Here is a 25,631-nt window from a genome sequence, read left to right as displayed (position 1 = left end):
ATTCTCTGCTTCCAGTTTCACAAATCTTCTGTCTGGGTAAAACTCACTGTCTGTAAACTAGGTGAACAGTGGGTATAACTAGACTCCCAAGATATCAAGGGCTCCTGAGAAACCGTGGAGCCAAGGCCAAAATGAATCCGTTTCCTCCCCAGTCTTCTTGATTAAAAAAAAAAAAGGCAAGTTGTAAGAAACTGTCAGGATTATGCAAAGTTGTCAGGGGTCCAGGAGAAACACAAGGCCATGTAAGTAGATAAAAAGGTGAGACCAGGGAGGTGAGAAAGAGCTGGCCCAGAAGAGAACAATGGCCTTGCAAACACTCAGAAAGGAACACAGACAAGGGAGGGACTGATGTGGGGGCCGGAGGAAGGGCTTGAATCTCAGAGCAGCTGGATAGAGGGACCAGGGGGTGACCCTCGGGGGTAAATTCAAGGGAGAAGAAAAGAAACCAAATGGACAGCCTGCCTTCCCTCTTCAGTCTCTGCCCTGGCTACGCTAGCTGGGCCCATCAGTTGGTGGTCTCAAGTGGGGGACCAGGGGAAAGACCCTAACGCTAATGAGTCTGATTCTAAAATTCTGGAATCCCTGGCCCATCCTTCAGTTACACAGGGGAGCCATTTCCTGGCAAAAGCCGGCACGGGGGCCTCTCCGACCGGCAGCTCCTCTTCGTTCCTGCACTATGAAGCCCTTGCTGCTGAGCCCTGGACCCATTCTGCCAATGAGCACCTGGGTCCTGGCTGGAGATTTGTGCCTAACTGGAGTGTGGGCCTGGTAAGCCCCTGACGTGTCTCCTTGGAAAAGTCAGGATAGGGTTTTGGCTTTGAGGTTCTAGAAGCTTTGTGGTCTCAAACTGCAAAGTCAGCAACTCCTGGCATCAAAGGACACATGCACGGGGATACCTAAGCCCCTTTTGGGGGAGGACAGTTAATTTTTTTTCATCCATATTTATAAGGTCAATATAAATCACTGTCTATGCTTATCAAGAGTTTTGTAAACCTTTCACAGGGTTCTTTTGGTTTTTTTGTGGGGTTTTTTGGCAGCAAGTCATGTGGGATCTTAGCTCTCCGACCAGGGATCTAACCTGCACCCCCTGCATTGGAAGGTAAAGTCTTAAACACTGGACCGCCAGGGAAGTCTCACTGTGTTTTATTTGTATCACACTACCTAGTTTTTAAAGATCATCCCTATCTGGTCGTGCAGATGCTCTGACATCACACACAAGCCTGGGCTATTAGAGTCTGCAAATACTAGGAAGTTTAGAAACTCTCTCAAGTCACGTAGCTAGAAAGTGAATACAGCCCAGGCCTCCTCTGCCTCAGCACAGCCAGCTTGGCGGCAGGGGCGGGGGGCACCCTCAGGCCTCCAGCCTCCTAATTCCATTCATGGAATGCTTCTTCAATGCTAACTGTACCCTCAGCACAGTGTTACAAGTTGTGGAAGATGCTTGCCCTCAGGGAAGGTGGGATCCATTTGGTCAAAGGGGCCACAAAACAATGTAACAACCGCTAGCACCACAGCCTAGAGTACAATTGGAGAGTCCTACCAGATGAAGAAAATAAAACTCTTCTCTTGACTGTTTGACCTCTGCTGAAACCAGTTGGGACAAATTGGGACCAAGAGCAGATATAAGGTCAAAAATAGAGTCCAGTAGGAGAGGGATGGTAGAGACAAAGACCGGGTCCCAGTCCTGTTGGAGGATTGATGGAAATAACAGTAGCTGTTACTGTTTCCATTCAAATAACCCGGCTTTGTCCAAATTCAACTTTCAGTTCACCAGTAGGTATTTCCCTTTGGCGGCGAGGAGGTGGGGGGGCAATAGGCAAACCTTGATTCCAGATTTGGGGCTCTTCTCCTTAGTTTTAAAATGAGGAGGGGGGTAGGCAGGCTTTGTAGGCTGCAAAGTTTCTAAGTGCGCCTGGGATACATCTGTAACTAACGGTTAGTAAAGAACTAAAAATAAAAATCCTTTGACTTCCTTCTCCTTTACCAGTGTTTTTGTTGCAGAAACTCAGCTGGACCAGCTACTGTCACTTCATGTTGGTGGCATTTTTTAAAATTAGTCAGTGGTTAGGCTATTAAATGTTCAACTGCTAATGACAATGATCTTCCTTTCATTTATTTCACCATAGCAACATTTCCCCCTCTCTTAATGTCTTTGTTTAAACAATCAGCGTTTCAACAAGAGTAAATAAAATATTTTAAAAAGAGATATCACCATAAGCTAACCCACCCACTGTTTTCATTTTTCCCTGCTTCTGATGTCCATGCATATGTATTTTTACCTAATTACACTCATACTTTCGATACGTCATGTGATCTGACTTTTTCCTTTAGATTATGCTGTAAACATTTTCCCTGTTTCCACAGACCTCGTGATTATTATTTAATAGCTGCATAACATTCCACAGGATGGACGTTCCATCATTTGAGTTAACCATTTCCCTGTTCTTGGCCACTGAGACTGATGCCAACTTCTATTACTCAGTGTATTGATTTAGATGCAATTTTTACAGAGACATAAAAAATGTCTTTGAGGTGCTTGTCTTTTGGAAGAGGAAACAGCTCCAGCTCATTGTGTGTCTACCAGGTACAAAGATGGAGCCCAGGGCTTCCCTGGTGGCGCAGTGGTTGAGAGTCCGCCTGCCGATGCAGGGAACACGGGTTCGTGCCCCGGTCCGGGAGGACCCCACATGCCACGGAGCGGCTGGGCCCGTGAGCCATGGCCGCTGAGCCTGCGTGTCCGGAGCCTGTGCTCCACAACGGGAGAGTCCACAACAGTGAGCGGCCCGTGTACCGCAAAAAAAAAAAAAAAAAAAAAAGATGGTGCCCAGACTCTAAAAGGCCAGTCAGTGGGTGAGTGGTTGCCAGATAATTATTCTATGACAGACAGAAACATCACCGATAGTTTGTAACTATGATAACAATGACATTCACTTTCATGATTAACAACCAAAAAATCAGAAATACTACGACATGGTGCCAATCCTAGCTTCCTCTTTTCTGTTCCTTTACGCCAGAGCCACATAAAACGGGACCACATTGCTAATGCCATTCTGCATTAGACTACAAATTAGCACCCCTTCATTGGGCCTGTGAGCGTCAGAGTTGGACGCCAAGGGGAATGCGCCGTTCTCTCAGAAGAAGGCAGAAGGTCTCTTGTTGCCTTTAGGCTGGCAGGTGGGGGAATGGTGGTGGTACATACAGTAGGTGAGGGGGTGGTATATATTAGCACTGGGAGGGTGGTACATATGGGGGGTATATATAGCAGGTGAACGGGTGGGCTGTGTACTGAGGGTCAGGCTGGTCCTTACCGTGTTCTCCTGCGACAGTAATGAAGTGAGTCCATGAAGAAGCGGGAGAGGAAGAGAGGGTCGGTCGGGGGCTTGGAGGTGGAGGGAGGTGCCACAGGCACTGGGTGGAGAAGGGAGGCAAAGAAGCCGAGGGAGGGGCGGGGCTTATGGGTGGGGGGGAAAGGACAAGGGAGGGGGTGTGAGCTGTGCGCTCTGGGCGGGGTGGGGGGGGTAACCGGTGTGGGTGCAGCGGCGCGGGGCAGGATGGGGGCGGGGCTCGCGGGAGTGCTGGGCCGGAGCCGGGGGTCTCGCGGGAGTGCAGGGTCGGAGGGGCGAGGGGGAGGGACCGAAGGGGCGGGGCCGGAGGGCGCGGAGGCGGGGCCGGGGAGGGGTGCGCGGGGCGCGGGCGGGAGGTGCGCGGTGGGGCGGGGTCTGTGGTGGTGAGGGGCCCGGGCGGCGCGTGCGGGGGGCGGGGCCTGTGGGGCGCGGGGGCGGGGCCTCGCGCGTTCGCAGCCGCGAGCCCAGCGCTGCACCTCGCGCTGTATCCCGCGCTGTACCCCGCGCGTCCCGCCGCGTCCCGCCGCATTCCGGTGACACCGCCCCGGCCCTGCCATGCTCCCGCTGCTCGGGCTGTGCTTGGCCCTGCCTTTCTGCGCGGGGTCGCTGGAAGAGGTGCAGAGCTGGGGGGACACTTCGGAGCAAGTAAGTGGAGTTCGGGGGGCCCAAGGCGGGCCCCGGACGCGGGCTGCCGCCCTTTCCCACCGCCTCCTTCGGGCGCGTGGCTGCCGGACAGGATCCTGGACGCTAGAGAGGGAGGGTTCACCCCCATCTCCTGTCACATCTTTCCTCCACCTCCTCTCTGTCCCCAGCCTTCTGCTCGGGAACTTCCCCATCTACTGGTCCCTCGAGGAGAGCGTCTGGCTGGCGAAGTTTCTTGCAGAGTTGTGTCTGCCACTTCAAAGTCCTGCAGAACCAAATCTCCTTGGCTCCTGTTACCTGCGCGGGTTTCTGCTAGTTTTTTGTTGTTCATTTCTGAGCCAGAGCCCCAAGTTAACTACAGGATTCTTTAAGACTCGTGTGTGGGGGTAGTGTGTTGTTGCTGTCGGTTCCTAGTTGTTCCAGAGAGAAAGCACATATAGGAAAAGTTCCAAACTCCTGGAAGCCTCTGCTTTTTCCATCTGAAAACCGGGAGAACACGACTTTCCATCAGGTTCTTATCAATGCTTTAGCAGTTTAAAGGTGGCCAGATGATGGGCAGAGGATCAAGAACCAAAGGGTCTCAGTTACCCTGGTTAATATTCTGTGTATCTGCCAGAGTTTTTTAAATGGCTTAACCTCACAGGTGAATGAAACCTGCAAATATGAAATCTCAGTACAACGCCCCATGGATAGGAAAGCTCTTTGAAGAGTATAAAACAGGTTGGAACAGTTTTCAAAGCACAGACCTTATAGGGAGAAATGGCTCTGTCCTGATTAAAGTAGACAGTGCATTTCTAAAGTAGACAGTGCATTTCTATGTCTCCTGGTGCTGTTTACACACACGTATTTAAATTGTTTAGCTGATAGCATGCTTTCACAGGATGGGAGGAAGAGATAAGCAAGTATACTTTGTGTCCCCTTTCCCAGCACCTTGGTTTGAAGAGCAGATCTGGAAAACAGAATCTACCTAAACATCCTGTAGTTACTTTCATGTTGACACTCCCTCAAGGATGTGCTTATCTGTGAAATGGAAGAAATGGTCATTCTCTTGTAGGACTATCAGGAGGAATAACCCATAAAAATTCCAGGAGGCTGTTCGGTGGAGGAGAAACATGCAGGCTTCGGATCCAGAGAGAAAGGCTGGTCTCTCCTTTGCCTTTTACAGCTGTATGGTCTGGACAAGCTGCTTACCTTCTCTGAGCCTTCCTTTACTGTCCATCACAGCACGGAACACACCTCCTCTTGAGCATACTTGTAAGGATCCAGCTGCTAGTTTATGTAAAGGACCTGGTATACAGTGGGTGCTCAAGAAATGGTAGCTGTTTTGGTCAGTGGTTAAGGGCATAGACTTTGGTGCCTGGGCTCGATTCCTGATTCTGGCACTTACCAGCTCTGTGACGCTGAGCAAGGTCCTGGGTGCTTCAATCTCCAATTCTTTGAAAAGTTTGAGAGAACAGGGTGATGAGGATTGGATAGTTAATACACCTAAGGTGCAGGGAACGGTGTCAGCGCTTAATGTTGGTGGCTGCTGTCAGGCTTGGGCAGCTGAAATGCTGAGGGTAGGAATTTAGGGTAAAGATCCTAAAACTTTTTTTAGGGGGCGGAGGGAGAAGAATGTGGGAAGCACTGAAACAAAGATTCTGTTTGTGAGCTGGGAGGAGGGATTAAATCTCTGACATCTGCAAGTCCAAGTAGGCTTAACACTGAACTTCCCTGAATAGAAGAACATAAGTTTAGCCCATTTTAGTGACTTCATGCATTCGTCAACTCACGGCACTATTTATTCATCTGGAAAATGACTAAATCAGAAAAGACTCCAAATATAAAGTTCTGTGAAAATTTGCGATTTTACCTTTTTATACTCTATTTAAAAAATTTGTGTGTGTGTATAAGATGTAGGATTTGAGAGCACAGGCTCCAGAACCAGACTTCCTGGGTTTGAATCCTGGCTCTGCAGTTACTGGGGAGTTAATTAACATCTATGAGCCCCTATTTACCCATCTTGAGAATGGGGTTGATGAGATTACTTAATTAAAAGGATTTTGAAGATTAAAATAGTTAATATACTTAGAATGGTGCCTGGCAATGCAGTTAGTGCTTTGGTCTCAATAATTATGGTCTTCAAAATTATATGTGAACAATTTTTTAAAATTTTATTTTTTATTCAAGTATAGTTGAATTACAATGTGTTAATTTCTGCTGTATAGCAAAGTGATTCAGTTATACATATATATATTTACATTCTTTTTCATATTCTTTTCCATTCTGGTTTATCACAGGATATTGAATATACTTCCCTGTGCTATACAGTAGGACCTTGTTATTTATCCTTTCTGTATATAATAGTTGGCGTCTGCTAATCCCTAACTCCCAATCCAGACCTCTCCCACCATCCCTCCCCCTTGGCGACCACCAGTCTATTCTCTATGTCCCTGATTCTCTTCTGTTTCATAGATAGGTTCATTTATGTCCAGTTTTAAATTCCACATATAAGTGATATCATATGGTATTTGGTGAACAATGTTTAAATGTCAATGAATGTGTAAATTTGAATGTACCTGAACTTGCCTATTAGCTTGTGTTGCAATTCTTGTGTTGCAGCTTGCCTATTAGCTTGTTATATACCTTTAATTGAAAATATTACTAATAATATCCTAGATTCAAGTCCCTTCCTCCCTCTCCACCTCCTCTGTAAACAGTGTTACCCGTAGTGTAATAAACCCATTATCTGCAGTGGTTTTCAAACTTCATCTTGCAGAAAGACACTCAGGGGGCTCTTTAAACATTCAGATTCCTGTGCCCCACCCCCATCAATTTCCATCCACTAGGTTTGGGTGGGACCCAGATGGTCCTGATGCAGGTGATGCATGGACCACACTTAGACTAATTCAGCTTTGAAAGAATCTTTCAGGAAATCAATATTAAAAAGCAAGACTCTTGTATAAAATCAGCCTGCTTTCAAATTGATATGGTTTCTTTTTTTTTAATATTTATTTATATTTGGCTGTGTCATGCCTTCATTGTGGCTCGCGGGCTTCTCTGTAGTTGTGGCACGCGGGCTCGCGGGCTTAGTTGCCCAGCGGCATGCGGGATCTTGGTTCCCCAACCAGGAATCGAACCCGCGTCCCATGCATTGGAAGGCGATTCTTAACCGCTGGACCACCAGGGAAGTCCCTCAAACTGACATGGTTTCTTTAACTAAGGATGGAGCTGTGTTCCCATTATTACAAAAGCAGTTTTAAATTTACAGAATAGTAGTAGGCACCAAGTGTTGAGTGTCAGGGAGAGTTTGCTAGGAGCTCTATGTAGAAATAATAAGCAATAAAGTATATGGTTAAGAGCACCCCAAGTGGAACCAGACTGCCTGGGTTCAAATCTGGATCCCACCACTTACTGGCTGTGTGTACTTGGGCAAGTAACTTAACCTCTCTGGGTCTCCGTTTCCTCACCTGCAAGATGGCGTTGTTAATGGTTCCTACTTCATAGGCAGGGGTGGATCTAAGTTTTGAGAGAGGAGTCAAGTTTATATAATGGGCAAAGCCCTCTTAAAGAAAAATGCTAAATGCTAAAAGTGCTAAAATAAACATTTATTTAGCAGGATAAATAAATCACAGCAAATGACACATTTTGACAAACACTACGAATACCACCGTTTGTTAAGGGACCGTGCAAGTGAAGGATCCTGACGCTTACCTTTTATTAGCTTCTAAACAATAATAAACTATTAAATAAAAAGTAACAAACCCACTTCTGCTCCTGTTTGTTGTGAGGATAAAATGAGCTGATTCAGGCACAGCACTTACATATAGTAAGCACTCAGGTCCTGTTAGCTATTTGGGTTATTTATGCACAGCCTGGTTGAATCTCTGCCACTGCAAGGAAGGCCTCAGCTAGCTTATGCTCCAGGGGAACTATGGAAGTCCACCCAGGGGAAGTGATGCACGCAAGTGATATTTCAGAGCCTAGATTAGAACCCAGGAGTGCTGAATGCCAAGCCGGGCTCCCAATGACGCCTCCAAAGACCGCCACTTCCATATTTACAATGTAACGTAATTTGTTTAAACACGATTTTAATTTGTAGCTCCTGGCACATAGGTTGTGTTCAGCGTAGGCTTCTGGTACCGCACGCACAGTGGTGATACATTTCTAATTCCCTGAATCGAGCATTTCTGCGGTTTTAAGTTTTATAGTCTCTCACTCAGAACCTTTGCATTTGGGAAAACAAAGAAAATCAAGACCAGTTTTGTTTTTTTCTTAACGCTTTGAAAAGGAAAGTCACGGAAAGATTCTGTGAGCTCCAGACCGCTCGATAATGTCTCCTTTATGTGCACGGGTGTGATCGTTGCAATGGAGTCCTAAGGCTGGATGGGGAAGAAGGGTATTAACAGGAGAGATTCCAGAGATTTCCTCCCTCCCGAACCAGAGCCAGCCATATCTGGTTTCTTTGAGGGGGAGGTGGGGAGAAGGATGGGGGAGTCCCGCGAGCTGGGCGATGAGTCGTATGTGACTTAGTGTTCCTAACTAACGTTCTCATGAAGTCCTGGATGCGCTAACATAAAGCATCCGTGCCCACGGTGCTGTCAGAGGTCCAGCTGGAGGTCCTGTAAGCTTTCTGTATCCAAGGAGCAGAGGGTCCGTTTAGGAAAATGGGGCCATAGGATGGAGACCTGAGCTTTCTTTGTGGGGTTGGGGGGTGGTCCCACCCTCCTCATTATCTTCCCACAAGCCAGATCCATTTCCCTTGTTTCTCACAGGTTAAAAGAAACAAGGTGACTTGCCTAAGGATAGTTGGTTTGGGTTTTGTTTTTCCAGCTGCCTGGAAAATTGTTTGGAATTTCAGCCCCCAAAAGAAGTTTCTTCTTCCATTGCTGAGGTTATGGGCCCCCCAAAGGGCAAGAGGTTCATAGCAGGACAACCTGCAGCAACATTTCTCCAAAGGAAGAGAACTTTTGAGAATTACCCAGATGGGATCCTCCCAGACTAACTGTCCTCGGTCCAGGTGATGGGTGGCAGCTCCCGTGCTTTGCAGCCCGTAGCCCTGGGTTTGGTGTCAGGTCCTGTATCAGATCTCCGAGGCAGCAGACTCCTGAGTTCCTGGCTCTTGGTTTCAGGTTTTCAGCACGCCCTCAGAAGATGGAGCCGGCGGGTAGATACATTCCTGGCACAGAGCCCGCCAGGAACTCCTGTCTTCAGCCGTTTGATGGTGTGTGGCTGAGGCTGGCCTAAGTACAGCCTGAGGGCATGAACCCTGCCTTTCTGTCCCTCTTTCAGTGCACCCGGGTCATTAAAGCATCCATCCGTAATGGGCATGTGTGTGTGTGTGCTACGTATTCACGATATCCCTCACCCTGGGTGGAATTAGGGTTCCCTCCTCTTCTCCTTTCCTGTGCTCTTTCCCATCTGTGGACTTTCTGGAACGCTTTCACGGGGCTTCTCTTCCCTCCCAATCCTGTTCCAACCCTGTGATCGATTCTGGCGGGAAAATACCATCTCTGTTATCCAGATTACGAACATGAAGCAGTGCCTGCTGTTTTCTACCTCTGGCTGGACTGTCCGATGATGGAGTAGATGGAGATTCCAGTCCTCCAGCTCTGACGGTGTTACCGCTACATTCTTTGTGCAGAGGCAGTCTTCAGCCGCCCTTGCACATCCTGGTAGGGAATGCTGCTTGGTCCACGTGAGCTAAAGAGGCAGATTCTGAGCTTTTTCCCAGCATGCTTCCCGTATTGAACTGGATGCTCTGTAAATTTCCCTTCCCCTTTCATTCCACTCCAACAAACATCCTACACAACTACTTCTAGCCATCCCTCCATCGTAAAGCCTCTCACGGTCATCTGAGAACATAGTGAACTCTTCTTTTTTCCATTTCCTTTGTAAAAATTACCTCGTCTACTAAGTGTTCCTGAGTGTACTTCTTTCCGGTTAGGTAGTATGGTGCTTGATGGCAAAGGTCATGGCTGGTATTTCGCAGTAAACACTGTGATCTGGACATCTGTTCTGATGCTGGAGAAGCAAGCTCAGCTCAGTAGAAGCAAAAAATCCTATTTGAGCCATCTCTTAAGTCTATTATCTGGCGGTCCATGCTCTGAGATTACTATTCATGGCAGCCCTTGACATTAAGCTGGAGTCGGTCACTCACCTGTCCTTAACCCACACTCCCAGGTTCTTACAAGGCAAGGGGAAAACTCTCGAACAATAAAAGGGATCAGGAATTCCTAACTAAAAACAATGAAGATGACTGCTGTCATTTCCACTTCTAATCCTAGCTGGTACCAGGAAGTTTTGATTCTGGTTCAGTCCGAGTCTAAATTTGGACTGAAGTGTAGCCATCGTGATCCCCTGAGAGGCCAGTCATCTCAAAAGTGAGAAACCAGCCTCTCTTGTTCTCCTTAATGCTTGTTTATTTTCTTGGAAAACCTATTTTACAAAGGAGGAGACTTCAAAGAAATACTTTAGATCAACCGGAGAACATAATACCTGCGCAGGCCTGAGCTTCCCTTCTGACCATGGCTATCTTAAGTGGCCCTCAGCCTATTCCACAATTTTAGGAAGGGAGAGGCCTGAGCTGAGCCTGCAGACCCAATGGAGACCTTGCCCAGGAAACTTATTCTGGCTTTCCTTGGACGGTCCCAATCATCCCATGTCATTTTAGAAATAGAAACCAGTGTCCTCCTAGTCATTGTTTGGTTCTCATGGAGCCAGGGCCGATGTCAACCTAAAACCCTGTACTAATTCTTTCTATTCCATGTTCTGTAGAATAGGAGACTCTGTAATGGCTTATAATGGTAATATACAGTAGCATTATCTATTTTCAGGAGGGATCAGGGAGAGGATAGTGGTTAAACCAGTTTCTGTTATACTTTGAGTTTACAAAATGGAAATATCTTTATTGGTTTTTTTTCCTATTTGGAAATGATACACAGTAATTTGTCCAAAACTGAGGTGGTACAAAAAAGTTTAAAGAAGAAGAATTTAATCGCTCAAAGGTAACAGCCATTAGCATTTTGGGCACATTCTACACACGTAGACACTTATAAAAATGAGATCATGTTAAAGATAGCGTTTTGCTACCTGATTTAATCACTTAAAATATGGCTGAATGTATAAGTGAGGACAGGCCAGGCTGTACTGGGGTAACAACCCCCAAATCTCAGTGACTTAAATGACAAACGTTTGTTTCTTGCTTGTATGACTTGTCCATCTTGGGTTGTCGGTGCAGCAAGTGTGATCTTGGGCTTGGTGGAGCAGTGACCTTATCAAACGTTGCTAATTACTATGCCGGTGAGAAAAGGCAGTTCTGGAGGACCTCACACCTGCGATCAAATCCTTGGCGCAGAAGTGACAGATGCCACTTAACATTCATAACTTACTGGCCAGAGCCAGTCCCGTGGCTCTGTCTTCCCACAAGGGGGCCAGGAAATGCAATCCTTCTGGCAGAGAGTTGGAGAAATATTTAGTGAACAGCACAGAAGTCTAGTAAAATTAACATTGATGTCAGTAAATATAGGCCCATAGTATTATTTTCAATAGCTATATTCTAATTAATCAATGTATCATAATATATTGAACCAAACCATTGTTAAAGGATATGTTAGGGTATTTCCAATGATTAGCAATTGTTTTAAAAGTTGCAAAGAATTTTTTTGTACATTCATTTTTCTCCTATTGATTTTTCCCCCATATGATGCTTTTCTGAAACTAGGATTTCTAAATTAGAAGACGTGCATACTGGTGGAAATGTAAAATGTTGCAGCTGCTTTGAAAACTGGTTTATCTATTTCTTAAAAGTTAAATTTATCATATGATCCAGGAATTCCACTTGTAGGTATCTGCCTGAGGAAACTGAAAACATATGTCCAACACAAAGAACTCTATGTGAATGTTCATAGAGTTCAAGTTCCACATTATAAATAATAGCCAAAAAGTAGAAATAACCTAAACGTCCATCAACTGGCCAACGGATAAACAAAATGTAGTGTGTCCACACAATGGAATATTATTCAGACGTAAAAAAGAACAAAGTGCTGATAAATGCTACAAGATTACGCTAAGTGAAAAAAGCCAGTAATAAATGACCACATATGGTATGATTCCGTGTATATGAAATGCCCAGAATGAGTAAATCCAGAGACAAAGTAGATTAGTGGTTGCCTGGGCCCAGGGCAAAGGCTGGGGTTGGGAGCTTTTCTGTTAGGACAATAAAAATGTTCTAACTTGATTGTCGTGGTGATTGCACAACTCTGTGCATACACTAAAAAACATTGAATTGTTTTAAATGAATGAATTTTATTGTTTGTAAATTATACCTCATAAAGCTGTTGAAAAAGGCACGCATACAGTCTAAGCATATTTTCCAAGTCTGTGATCGACATTGTCAAACTGCCCTCCAGAACGGCCGATTCATCACTCACAGCAGCGGTAGTTAACACTTCTGTTCTTTAAACAGTGATGTGTCATGAGAAATAATCAGCAACCAGCTGGGACTTTTAAATTAGTCCAGAGGGGCTGGTTAATTATTATATGATTTTTAAAAATAAGGATGTTATTACCGTCCCCTGCCCCTCCTCTGCATGTGGGGAAGTATAACACATCATCCACAAAAAAACACAGTAAGAAAGTTCAAGGTAAGTTCAGTTTTGCTTCCAGAGTTTCCTGGAGTTTTGAGCAGAGTAAATGAGCCCATCAGAGTTGAGCTGACAGGCTTACTCGTTGTAGCAGACACAACAGCAAAGAGCCGATTTTCAAGCCAAAAGTGAATGGAAACCGAAAACAGATATTCTAATGAACTCTGTCCTGGCCATTTCATCTGTCTTCCCCTAACAGATGTAAGAACCCTCAGGTGAGGAGGGGGTGTGACATCATGGGTTCAGCAGTCAGCCAGGTCTGAGAGGGATGAATTCTAATCCTGGCCTGGATGCTCCCTGGTTTCAGGTCAAAACTGCTTTTCAGGATGGATAACCCTTTGCATGAATTTGAATTGGTTTTAACCCCCCTCATGTAACTCACATGAGAATGACCTCACGATCATATTTCATGTCTCTTTTCTTCTTCTAGGTTGCACTCAGGGTCCCAAGGCAAGTCAGGCTGTTGCAAAGGCTGGTACGTATATTCACGTATATTCTCTTAAAAATCTGTTCCCCTTGCTATTCTGTGTATTTTGAACCAGGCAATAACTATGTTCGCAGCTCCCCCAAAGCTTATAAATTGCATGTAGAAGAAATCGAACATGAAACAATGTAGCTTCTGTAAGGCTTTCTTTTATAGGCTTTTATAAGGCTTTCTTTAAGTGGATTTTTTTTCTGAAAAGAGACCTGATTATTCCAGTAGAACCGTAAGGACAAAGTATGAAGTTTTCAAAGACCTTCTTAGAAAAAAGCCCAACACCTAAGTGAATCTTTACTTTTTTATGAAATAAAGGCTGTGTTGCGAAGTCAACAGCTAAAGCAAGCAAAGAATTCCCATTTATAGATTAAAGCTTTGTGTAATGGAAGTTGGTCCAGGCTCTCAGTGCATGCTGGAGGTTTCCAGATGGAACTTGGGCAGATGTTCAGGATTCTAAGCATTTAACTGAAATGATCTCAGTCCTTCCTTCCCACTGTGTGTGCCGTGATATATCAAAATGTGGGGACACGCCTTCAGGCTCTGAGGCTAGGGATTCCTCTGTACATCCTCAGGAATGAGCCATTTACCCGAGGCCTCCGGACTCCTGGCTGGTGGTCGAGTCAAGGCTGGATTGACCATGACCAATGTCGCAATCATTACCATCTTTATTTGGACCAGGACTTTGTATTCTCATCGTTTTCCACGTGGCCTCTTCCTCCCCTCCCTTCTCCTATCCTCCCAATCCCGACTCCCCATACCCCAGGTTTGCTAACCTCATTGTCTCATGTTTTTGTTCATGTTCACGTCATCATACACAGACATATGTGAACATGAACGGGTAAAGAATTGTGAAGAGTCTAGATTTTTACCCTACTTACAAGCCAATAAGCTAGTCTGTTGCTGTTTCATGGATGCTGGCACAAAACAGGAGACTCCTGGGCCAGAGATGAAGGATGATTCATTACTCACAGTAAGAGCAGAAGTCAGAGTGGCAGGATTGGTGCCTTTCCTCCAGCTCAGTTCTCCTGTAGTGATACAGAGAGGGCCAGGCGACACCTACGCACGTGGTTGGTTTTATCACAAGAGAGGTACTGTATAGCACAGGGAACTCTACTCAGTACTCTATGATGACCTATGTGGGAAAAAATCTGAAAAAGGGTGGGTATGTGTCTAGGTATAACTGGTTCACTTTGCTGCACAGCAGAAATGAGCACAGCATTGTGAATCAACCATACTCCAATAAATATTAGTCAAAAAAAAAAAAAAAGAGAGAGAAACGCTAAGCTTAGGGAACCTGCCTCTTTTGTAATGAACACTAAGCCTGCCTGATCTTTGCCCTAGAGGGAGACATTCTCTTTATTATTCTGGACTTTAAGCCAACCTGCCCTTTGCTCTGAAGGAAAACCCCACCTCTCTCTTCCCAAGCTGTTCATTATACAAATATCCTGGAAAATGCGGTACGAAACAGAGGTAGCCAGTGCCTCTGCACAGAAAATGTGCAGAAATACCAGACTCATGGACAGTAGTCTCCCAGCAAGACATGGATACACATATTCATTCATTCAACAAGGTTTTTGTTTTGTTTTGTTTTGTTTTTGGCCAAGCCACGCGGCTTGTGGGATCTTAGTTCCCTGACCAGGGATTGAACCCGTGCTGCTTGCGGTGAAAGCGCCGAGTCCTAACCACTGGACTGCCAGGGAATTCCCAACAAGTATTTTTTTGAATCCTTACTATCTGCCCAGAGATGTTCAAGGCATTGGGAGTATAGCAATGAACGAAACAGGCAAAAGACCCTGTCTTTCATAGAGCTTGAATTCTAAAGCGGGGCAGAGATAGACACAGTCAATAAATAAATGGTGAAGTGTGTCAGGAATAGAGAAGATGCCATGAGAAAAACATCATGGCAGAGGCAGGTGGGGGACCCTCGTGTACATTGGCCTGTATGAGAGTTCTCATATTTGCTTTCAGACAGTGGGACCATGTAACCACAGCTACTGTTCCCTGCATGCTGACCACGTGCCAGGCACTGTCCTGAGCGCCTCATGTGTCATAGCTCAACCAAATATAGAGACATTTTACAGATGAGAAAACTGAGGTTCAGAGAGATTGAGTCACTTGTCCAAGATTACACTTTCCGAAAGAGGTGGTTGAACCAGGATTTTGAGTCCCAGCAGTCTAGCTTCTGAGTCTGTGCTTGTCACTTATACACACAGCTGCCTCCTCACCTGATTGTATTTTTCTGTTTCTTATTATTTTCACTCAACAGTGCCTCACCTGGCCTGCCTCTATCCATTCTTTGAGATGGTGAAAAATATTACAGGTTGTTGGCACACGATGGTTTATCAAGCATTCTACTATTGATGAGCTTTCAATATTTTTCCAATTTTTTTGCCCCTGTAAATGCTGCTGCAAAAATTTTTTTTTCTATTATGTGGGTGCTTTTAATTCTGTGGCTGAGATTTTCAGTAAGAGGATTGCTGAGTCAGAGTGCACACACACTTTTAATTTTGATAGATGTAGTCAGACTACTTTTTGAATACACCTAGTACCTTATGTCTTAATTTCATTTCTATCAGCAGTGATGAATATGTACATTTCTGCCAGCAGTGCTATAATTACTCCTTTTGATTTGTCAGTCTCTTAGATTTAAAGTGATACCTCATTGTTCCTTTAATGTGCATTTCCCTGAGTCTGGACTTTTCCCCATATATTTATTGGCCATTCAGAGTCATTCTTCTGTGAAATTTTTCCTGCACCCATTTTTCTATTGTGTTTTTTTATCCCCTGATGGTCAGTATGTAAGAAATCTTTGTGTGCTGTACATACTCTGTCTTCTGAATTGGAAGAGTTCTCCCCTAAATCTGTTACTTGTCTATTAACTTTGTATATAGTATAGTTGCCATATAAAAGCTTTAAGTTCCTGAGTAATAAATAAGTTTATCTCTTCTTTATACCCTTCAAGGTTTCATTCTTGGTTAAAAAGATTTCCTTGGCCCTTTGGCTTAGACTGTTCTATACAATCTCTTAAATTTTCTTAGAAATCTAGTAACGTTAAAAGGCTCACTTTTATTGATGCATGTATTATAATTTTGTGATGTGGACTTGATTTACCCATCCAAACAGTACCAGAATGATCTTTCCAGCATAGGTCTGGTGCATCACTCTCTTTTGCAAATGCCTTCAGTGACTTTGTATCACCTGTAGGATTAACTCTGAGGACATCTATGGCCCCTTGTGTTCTGGCTCCTGCCTGCCTCTGTAGCCCTCGTTTACCCGAGTCTTCTTGTATTTTGTGTTCTAGCCATACCACACTAATCTGAATGTTCTCTACTCTAATTAACGAAGAGGACGTGGTGGTCACAGCTGGTACCCTCCTGTCACTGCCAGCTCATGGACCCCTGGGGATTTGCTTGATTTTATTCTGAATTAAGTAGATACTCTTTTAAGGAAGCCCTTGTATCACAGACGCCAAAAATGTGTATGTTTTGAAAAACAGGAGTATCTTTTTTTCTGAGTCTCCATGGTGCTTAACAGCTACTGGCCTGTTTTCCTAAAATAATTCACTGCCATCCTTTAACCTCCCGATGGCAGGGGCTATGTCTTGGCATCCCCTTCCTAGCAGATATTCTAAAATTTGTAGCCGGGATATGTTTTGAGCAGATGTGGTGAGACACACAGACACGGAAATGATCCTCACGAAGGAGGAAGTTTATACTCAGAGGTCCCAAGGGATGAGAGGCATGGCAGCGCTATGTGGGGAAGCACCGGGTCAGTCAGGGGGCAGCAGGGACAGAGAGAGAATGTGGCCAAGAGCCTTTATTGGGGTTTCTGCAGGAAGAAATTGATGAGTCAGGTTAGGCATGCTGCTTAAGCTTAGGATTGGGCAGTTGGAATAATGTTGGCAGTCTCTGGGCTACAGCGATGGTCCCCAGTGGTTGGGTACCTGGTCCTGGGGTGATACGGGGCAGGGGGAATATTGGTTGGTGTGTGAGAGTTTGGTAAAGGAGGTGGTTGAGGTAGAGGGCTCTGTGCTGATTGGTTGTATCTCGAAGGTGTGCTTGCAGGGGCGTCATTTGTTATCTCTAGGAATCAGCTGGCCCTGGGAGGAGCAGCCTCTCCAAGATCAAAGCCCCAAATGCCAGAGCATCAGGAGTATCGAAAATAAGAAAATATAGTCAGTTCAGCAGATAGTGTGGTGCTGGGCCCCATTACCTCACTGAGAGCCAGCTACGTACGTGTCTGTCTCCCTGCTCCCAACTCTAGCCATCGTGGTTTATCTGTTTTAGGGGGTATACAGAATGGAATTTTTCTTCTGCATAAAGATGATAATTGCGGGCTTCCCTGGTGGCGCAGTGGTTGAGAGTCCGCCTGCTGATGCAGGGGACACGGGTTCGTGCCCCGGTCCGGGAAGATCCCACGTGCCACGGAGCGGCTGGGCCCATGAGCCATGGCCACTGAGCCTGTGCGTCCGGAGCCTGTGCTCCGCAACGGGAGAGGCCGCAACAGTGAGAGGCCCACGTACCGCAAAAAAAAAAAAAAAAAAAAGATAATTGCATTTTGTGTTTCCTCTCTAAACATAATGAAATATTGCCCTATAGAATGTATTACCGCAAATAGGCAATTCAGAGCTGATGACACCCTCTGTCTACAGAAGGAAAATTATTTCCCCAGGGTGGTAAATACAGTCATCAGGGAGGTGCCCTGTCTGAAGTCCTCTGCTTCATGTAATAACAGCATGCGCTGTGTTTTTCTCAAAAGGAAGAAGCATTCAGGTTTAGTAAAGATCTCTGGACTGGAGTCAGCCAATTGCCAAGCTCCATAAAGTGAGAGGAGCTGATGAAGTTGTTTCTGAGGTTCTCTCCCACCTTTGGGCTGATTTCTTCTAGTGGTCGACAAAGAACTCTTAGACCAGGATAAAACAGCAGAAGGTCAATCTTCTGGGAAGAGACCTGGCTCCTGGCAAAGGCCGTGGCAAACACTCCCCTGTCACAGTTCCAGATGGCATCTTGGGGGATTCAGGATGTCTTCTGGGTGACTTGATCTTAAGTGACTCACATGAGTTACACAGAAACCTCTGGTCCCCCGAGCAGCTAATTAAGACACTCCCTGCCTAAAAATGCTTTTCCATCTGTTTCGTTTTTTCAGAAAAGATAATGAAGACATTATTATGTCACAGGAAGACTTGACTTCTGCCCCCTGTTTTTCAGCCCACATCCCCAAACAAAATACTGAGTTGAATGCATATATGGGAAGCATGTTGGATTTTTAAGAACTGTGCTTTGGGAAAAACCTAGACCATGGTTTTATATCCTCTCTTTTATGACACATTTTCGTAAACCTCTCCCATTCCAGGTTCTGTGCTTGGCCTTGGGGTGGTGCATCTCCTCACAATTTTATGTACCTGGCCAATATTCTTCGCCCCATGTGCCCTCCTTTCTAACTAAACTGCACTATTCGTGTGCCAGGAATGGGCTATGGTTCATTCCCATTTCTATGTCTTTTGTGTTTTTAGAATATTCTTTTTGTTTTCTTTCACCACATGTAAATTCTACATCTCTTTAAAAGCCTTTTCTTACTTTTATGGTCTTCACTGTTTTCTCTTCCTTCTGAGCTCTGGAAAGTCTTCTAGTCAATCAGTAAATATTACTCAGTCATAAAAAGGAATGAAATTGTGTCAGTTGCAGAGACGTGAATGGACCTAGAGACTGTCATACAGGGTGAAGTAAGTCAGAAGGAGAAAAACAAATATCATACATTAACGCATATATGTGGAATCTAGAAAAATGGTACAGATGATCTTATTTGCAAAGCAGAAATAGAGACACAGACGTAGAGAAGAAACATATGGACACCAAGGGGGAAAGGAGAGGGGTGGGATGAATTGGGACATTGGGATTGACATATATACAGTACTGTGTATAAAATAGATAACTAATGAGAACTTACTATATAGCACAGGGAACTCTACTCAGTCCTCTGTGGTGACCTAAATGGGAAGGAAATCCAAAAAAGAGGGGATATATGTATACGTACAGCTGATTCACTTTGCTGTGCGGCAGAAACTGACACAACATTGTAAAGCAACTATACTCCAATAAAAAAAAGTAAATACATATATCTCCCTATATCTTCCTGTGCTTCTCTCTATTTTTTGCACTTTCTTCCCACCGCGCCTTGAGAGAACAGATCGTGTGTAATATTTCTTCCCAATCCATCATAGAATCTAGAGTCGTGCTTCTGAAATACTACTTTATTACTATTTCCCTTTGGAGGATATCTATTTTTCTCTAATTGTTCAAGATTCCGAAAATTCTGTTTTACAAATGTCTTTGATTTTGATTCTCTGCTGAGAACTGTGGACGAGAAAAAAGGAATAAGTCATGGCCCCCGTTTTCCACGTGTTCACAGGCCAGGAGGGGCAGGGGAAGGGCTGGGTAGCTTTCGGGGATGGGGGATAGAGTTGCACATAATTGATGTTAATAGATTTTTGGCGGACAGCACAGTCACGGAAAGGCAAGGGCTATCCATGTAAATAACACAGGGGCTCCTGTGGGAAAACACTAACTGGGCAGAAGCAGTAAAACTAAAATAGTTTCTTGAAACTTTTCTCAGCCTGTCTCTCGGGGCTACAGACCATAAACTGTGCTTCCTCGTGATGTAATGTTGTGGAAAATTCTGCTACATCCATAATCGTAAGGCAAAAGAAGATACCATAGTAGTCAAACTTAGCATTTTGTCAGGCGTCTCCTAATTTTCACATTTTAATTGCAGTGAGATTTTAAGTGATCATTATCTCATAAATGAGAACAAATCAACATGACATCAAAGATAATCTCAAGGGTACCAAGTGCAGAAGATCTTTAAATACTTTAGAAATAGTACAGGGCAAGGACTCTTTATGGTAGAAGCTCCGTTTTGTTTGGAATGCCGTGCAGCTAGAGTTGTATGCTCTGTTTATCAAAGACGTAAACTAAACAAGATTTTTTCCCTAGTAGTGCTCGACTTTTGTGTAAAGAAGTGATAAGTTGATAAGAAAAATATTGCGGGGGGGGGCGAATTCCCCGGTGGTCCAGTGGTTAGGACTCCGCGCTTCCATGGCAGGGGGTGCGGGTTCAATCCCTGATCAGGGAACTAAGATCCTGCAAGCTGCATGGTGCAACCCAAAAGAAAAAAGAAAAAAAGTTTTAGAAAATGTCAGAATGTGGCACTAGTGCAGAATGGATTCAGCTCCCTGCCCTGTCTGGAGTGTTTACAGTTTAATGGGGGGGATAACTGAGGTTTACAGGTAACTTTTGAATTGAACCAGCATTACATATACTATGCTTTGGCAGTTCTGTATTTTACTGGCTGTCTAACAGTGACCGCTGGGAAAAGCCTTGATCAGCCAGGCCACCTCTGGAATCCTTTTACAGAAGAGGCAGGATTGGAAGTCAGCAACTCCATATTCTCATGCTGGATTTCTTACCTCCCACCTGTGTGACCAGGGGCAAGTACCCTAGCCTGGTCTTAACGTTGGTAAAGTGAGGGGATTGGACTTGAGAGTTTCTTTTTCTTTGTATTTGTCTTGATAGCTTTTACTATAACTTCTTCATTTCAAGGGTGTTTCTAATATGCAGAAGTCTAGTTCCCAAAACAAAACCAATAAAGCACGTAGAGATCAGAAAGAGCATAGAGTTCGAAATAAATTAACAAAATGACTAAATCCAGCTCAAGGGCAACTCACACTACAGTAGGGTTGTAAACTCAAATGTCTAAAGGTGTCCAGGTCTAAAGGTCCAGGTCTAAATGTCTAAAGGTGTACGAGGAAGGTGTCCAGTTTCTGTTGTTGTATGAAAATCTTCTCTCGGCGGCTAAAGCAGCGGATTTTGTCCTAAAGAGACGAGATGTTCATAAAGAATGTTTTGTCAACATTGCTTTACAGTGTTGTGTTAGTTTCTGCTGTACAGCGAAGTGAATCAGCTATATGCATACATATATCCCTTTCCTCTCGGGTCTCCCTCCCACCCTCCCTGCTCCATCCCACCCATCTAGGTCATCACAGAGCACCAAGCTGAGCTCCTTGGGCTATACAGCAGGTTCCCACTAGCTCTCTGTTTTACACATGGTAGTGTATATATGTCAGTCCCAATCTCCCAATTCATACCACCCTCCCCTTCCCCACGCCGTGTCCACACATCCGTTCTTTACGTCTGTTTCTCTATTGCTGCCCTGCAAATAGGTTCATCTGTACCATTTTTCTAGATTCCACATATATGCGTTAATATACAATGTTTGTTTTTCTCTTTCTGACTTACTCTTTGTGACGTTGTAAAGCAACTATACCCCAATTTTAAAAAAAGAGGACTTGCCTGGTGGTGCAGTGGTTAAGAATCCGCCTGCCAATGCAGGGGTCACGGGGTCAAGCCCTGGCCCGGGAAGATCCCACATGCCGCGGAGCAACTAAGCCTGTGCGCCACAGCTCCTGAGCCTGCGCTCTAGAGCCTGCGAGCCACAACTACTGAGCCCGCATGCCACAACTACTGAAGCCCGTGTGCCTAGAGCCCGTGCTCCACAACAAGAGAAGCCACCGCACTGAGAAGCCCGCGCACCGCAACAAAGAGTAGCCCCCGCTTGCCTCAACTAAAGAAAGCCTGTGTGCAGCCATGAAGACTCAAAAATAAAATAAATAAATAAATTTATTTTTTTAAAAAAGAATATTTTTAAATAAAAAATATAATCATATATATGATTATATATTATATATATAAAAATATATATGTGATTATATATTTTATATATAAAATCATATATATTTCATCGATTCTTTCTGATTTCAGGAATAATTTCCTAAAACCCAATGTTTTATTCCTTACTTTTGACTTTGAGTTAGATTCTTGGATCTCAGAAGAAGACATAATTTAGGTGATTTACAAACCCTCTCAATTTATAGATATAAAATTCTAGCAGAAATACATGAAGTGTCACCTAGTTATATTAGTTTAAAAGAGTGCTTCTCAACCCTCAGAATCCCCTGGAGGCCTTGTTGAAACATAGACTTCTAGCCCCACCCCCTGAGATGCTCGCTCTGTAGGTTTGGCATGGGGTCTGAGGTTCTGCATTTCTAATAAGCTCCCAGGTGATGCTGCTGACGCTGCTGGTCCAAGGACCACATCTCAAGAACCATTGTTTTGAAATACCTCCTTCTCAGGCCAAATTGGAGAACTTGTTTTCTTTCTAGGGGAAAATCTTTCAGATGTGTTTAGATTTTTTTCTGCTTCAAGTTCAGCCACCAGATGAACAGTCTGGTGGAACTCTGCCACCACCACTGCCCACACTCTGGCCTGGCTCATGCGGTGAAGAAGACACTTAGCAGGAGTTATAATACCATGAGGTAGAAGCAAATGCATATATTATAGATGCACAGAGAACTGTGAATAGTTTAACCAGCTTTTAAATTTGCACTGCCTAGCTACTGCCCTTATCAGAAGTTTTGGGGATAAATTTAATTAGCACAGACTTCCCTATTTCTGGGTTCTAATTCCCCAAATACTTTCTTGAGCTCAGTATTGATTCTTATTTTACAATAATGTGATTGTCATCTGAAAGGAAAAGCCCCAGAGTATAGTTTCTCTAAGTGGATATTGAAATTAATTAGGAAATATGAGAATTTCTTTAGGTGTAATCTGATGTTGTGGTCAATTCAGTGAGTCTAGAAATGTGATCTAAACATTTATAACAGAAAAGTGTTATATACTTCACATACTTCTAAAATTCCAATATTTTATTAAATTCTTTAAGTAGAGTATATTCTCTGTTAAATTGGAAATCTTAACTGTGTCCATTTCTTTTTGTTTTTTACAGTTTTTTAAAAAATTTTATATTGGAGTGTAGTTGATTTACAATGTTGTGTTAGTTTCAGGTGTACAGCAAAGTGATTCAGTTATACGTATACATATGTCTATTCTCTTTCAGATTCTTTTCCCATATAGATTATAACAGAGTATTGAGTAGAGTTCCCTGTGCTATATATACAGCAGGTTCTTGTTGATTATCTATTTTATATATAGTAGTGTGTATATGTTAATCCCAACCTCCTAATTTATATCTCCCTACTGTGTTCATTTCTTAAAGCTGGGCTAAATAATTTGTTTCTCTGTCATGTACTGGTTGTTCAACCATGACTTTTACAACTGAGGGGAAAATCCGGAAAATCAGGACAAGACAAAGAAAGAAGAAAACAATCACAAGTCAAGGGCTCCCAAACTGAAGATGATTTCTCGTACGGAAAAAAAAAAAAAAAAACACCTACCCCCAAATGGTTGAATCATGCTTTCATGTGCCATTGAAAATACTGGTTTTTTAAAAAAATTTTTATTGAAGTATGGTCGATTTACAATGTTGTGAGAGTTCCAGGTGCACAGCATACCGTGTGTTTTGATTCCAACAGAAAACCAAACCCTTGATGACAGAATTCTCAGTGAAGTCCACCATCATTTCCCGTTACGCCTTCACTACGGTTGCCTGCAGGTTGCTGAACAGAGCATCTGAGGACCAGGAAATCACGTTTCAGATGCAGATTCCAGCCGCAGCTTTCATCACTAACTTCACTATGTAGGTGACACCCTGGTCAGAGACCCTGGCTTGAAGGTTTCTAGGCAGGAGGGTCAAGGGGAGCGTGAGATGCTGTGAGGACCACAGTCTTTGGCCGTGAGAATTTATAAATTCTCAGTCCAGTGGACAGTTCGTGGGAAAGAAGGTTGATTCCCTCCCCCACTTCCTCTCCCTTCTTCCTTCTATCTCTCCCTCTCCTCCTTCCTCCTTTTTATTACCTCTTCTTTTATCCCATTACTCTCTTCTTTCCTCCCTCCTTTCCTCCCCCCACCTTCATTTCCTCTTTCTTTCCCTCCAACAAACGGGTACCCACCCTGGGCCAGGTGCGCTTCAAGGTGATTGGTCTACTTCTATGAAAAAAGACAATGTTGCTCTGCTCCAGAAATTCCACTGGGGAGAAACAATAAATAAGCAAACAGATGAATAAATGAGATAACTTCAGACAGTAGCAAATGCTGTGGAGATGGCAAGTAGGATTGAGGCGGCTTGTTTAGTTGGGGAGGTGGATCAGAGGAGTCAGTGTTGAAGTTGAGATCTGAAGGACGAGACACCATGAAACCTTTGATGTACCAGATAGAATATCTTTCTTCTTTTCTCCTGAACTAAGAGGTAAAGAGATGCAAATGAGGTGTGTGGGTTTAATTTTAGGTCTGGGCAAGGTTCAAGTTGGGGAATCTTCTTGGAAGTTTGAGCAGGTCTTCTGATTTCCTCCTGGAGAATCAGAGGCCCCCTGGCTTGGATCTTCCCATCTGGACCTGTTGAAAACTGCCCTAGAATGAGATGAGTGATACAAGGGGAGTGCCCTGGCCTGGAATGCATTCTTTCTGCACATCCAAGAGGCAAATAAAAATATTTTCTAGGGTTGTCATGGTTATGAGATCCATGTTGGAGTTTGTCTTGGACGGCAAGCTGGCAACGCGGCTGTCTTCTGTTTCAGGCTTATTGGAGACAAGGTGTATCAGGGAGAAATTACAGAGAAAGAAAAGAAAAATGGTGATAAGGTAAAAGAGAAAAGGAATAAAACCACGGAAGACAGTGGGTAAGTACCATTGAATTAAGGAATTAAAAGTCCACTTTAGCCAAGTGTCAAGTTTTCTACCCTGCCTACCCATCTTGTTCTCACCCTTTTCTTCAAAGGTTTATCTTTTTTTTTTTTATCATCATAATAAATAATTAAATATACCTGGTTAGGGACTTCCCTGGCCGTCCAGCTGTTAAGACTTCACCTTCGGGGATGTGGGTTCGGTCCCTGGTCAGGGAGCTAAGATCCCACATGCCTCAGGGCCAACACATAGAAGCATAAACCAGAAACAATACTGTAACAAATTCAATAAAGACTTTGAAAATGGTCCACATCAAAAAAAAATCTTAAAAAAAATACAGATATATACCTGGTTAACAATATAGTAGCTAAGGGTTTATGATGAAAAGGAATATTTTATTGCTCCCATTCCCCAGTTCTCACTTTCTAGAAACATCCACTTCTGATATTTCTGTAGATTTCTGGTAGTTACCTCCCTCACTCTAAATATTATGATAGTTTGCTTTTTAACAATTTCATGATAAAAATCAGATATTATCTGTTGATTCTGTGCTGTGAAGAAAGAGGATTTAGCATGTTTACAATACTCCCACTTTCTCTCTGCATTCCAGTTTTTTGTATTATTATCTTTTTCTTCTTCAGTTAATTTAAGCAGTTACACCATCTTAGACGAGCCCTGTTATCTTCAGTGATAATATTCTCTCTCCTTCATGTCATCCTACCTTTTCATTTCCATTTCCAGCACTCATCTGTTCCTACTTAATCATTTACTTTTGCATCATCAGTTATCACTGTTAAAATTCTGATCTGTCCTGGTATTTGTATTCTTTGTCTATAAACTGAATCTAAACACTGAAAACCAATAAATCAATTCACTTTTAATGCCTCCGTAGATAACATTAACTAGAGAA

General features: G+C 43.8%; 1 protein-coding gene across 1 annotated transcript in view; it reads left to right on the top strand.

Moving 5' to 3' along the window:
- Window positions 1-3,810: 3,810 nt before the first annotated feature.
- Window positions 3,811-25,631, top strand: part of ITIH5 (inter-alpha-trypsin inhibitor heavy chain 5) — a 74,427-nt gene continuing 52,606 nt past the window's right edge. The window contains exons 1-4 of the mRNA XM_060159939.1: window positions 3,811-3,989; window positions 13,041-13,085; window positions 23,515-23,678; window positions 24,616-24,717. Coding sequence (XP_060015922.1) covers window positions 3,900-3,989; window positions 13,041-13,085; window positions 23,515-23,678; window positions 24,616-24,717 — 401 coding nt within the window. The 5' untranslated portion in view covers window positions 3,811-3,899. The remainder of the gene's footprint in view (window positions 3,990-13,040; window positions 13,086-23,514; window positions 23,679-24,615; window positions 24,718-25,631) is intronic.

Source organism: Lagenorhynchus albirostris, chromosome 1 (assembly GCF_949774975.1).
Source record: "Lagenorhynchus albirostris chromosome 1, mLagAlb1.1, whole genome shotgun sequence".
Classification (NCBI taxonomy): domain Eukaryota; kingdom Metazoa; phylum Chordata; class Mammalia; order Artiodactyla; family Delphinidae; genus Lagenorhynchus; species Lagenorhynchus albirostris.
The sequence above is the reverse complement of the archived record's forward strand: the minus strand, read 5'-3'. Positions and strand labels throughout refer to the sequence as shown.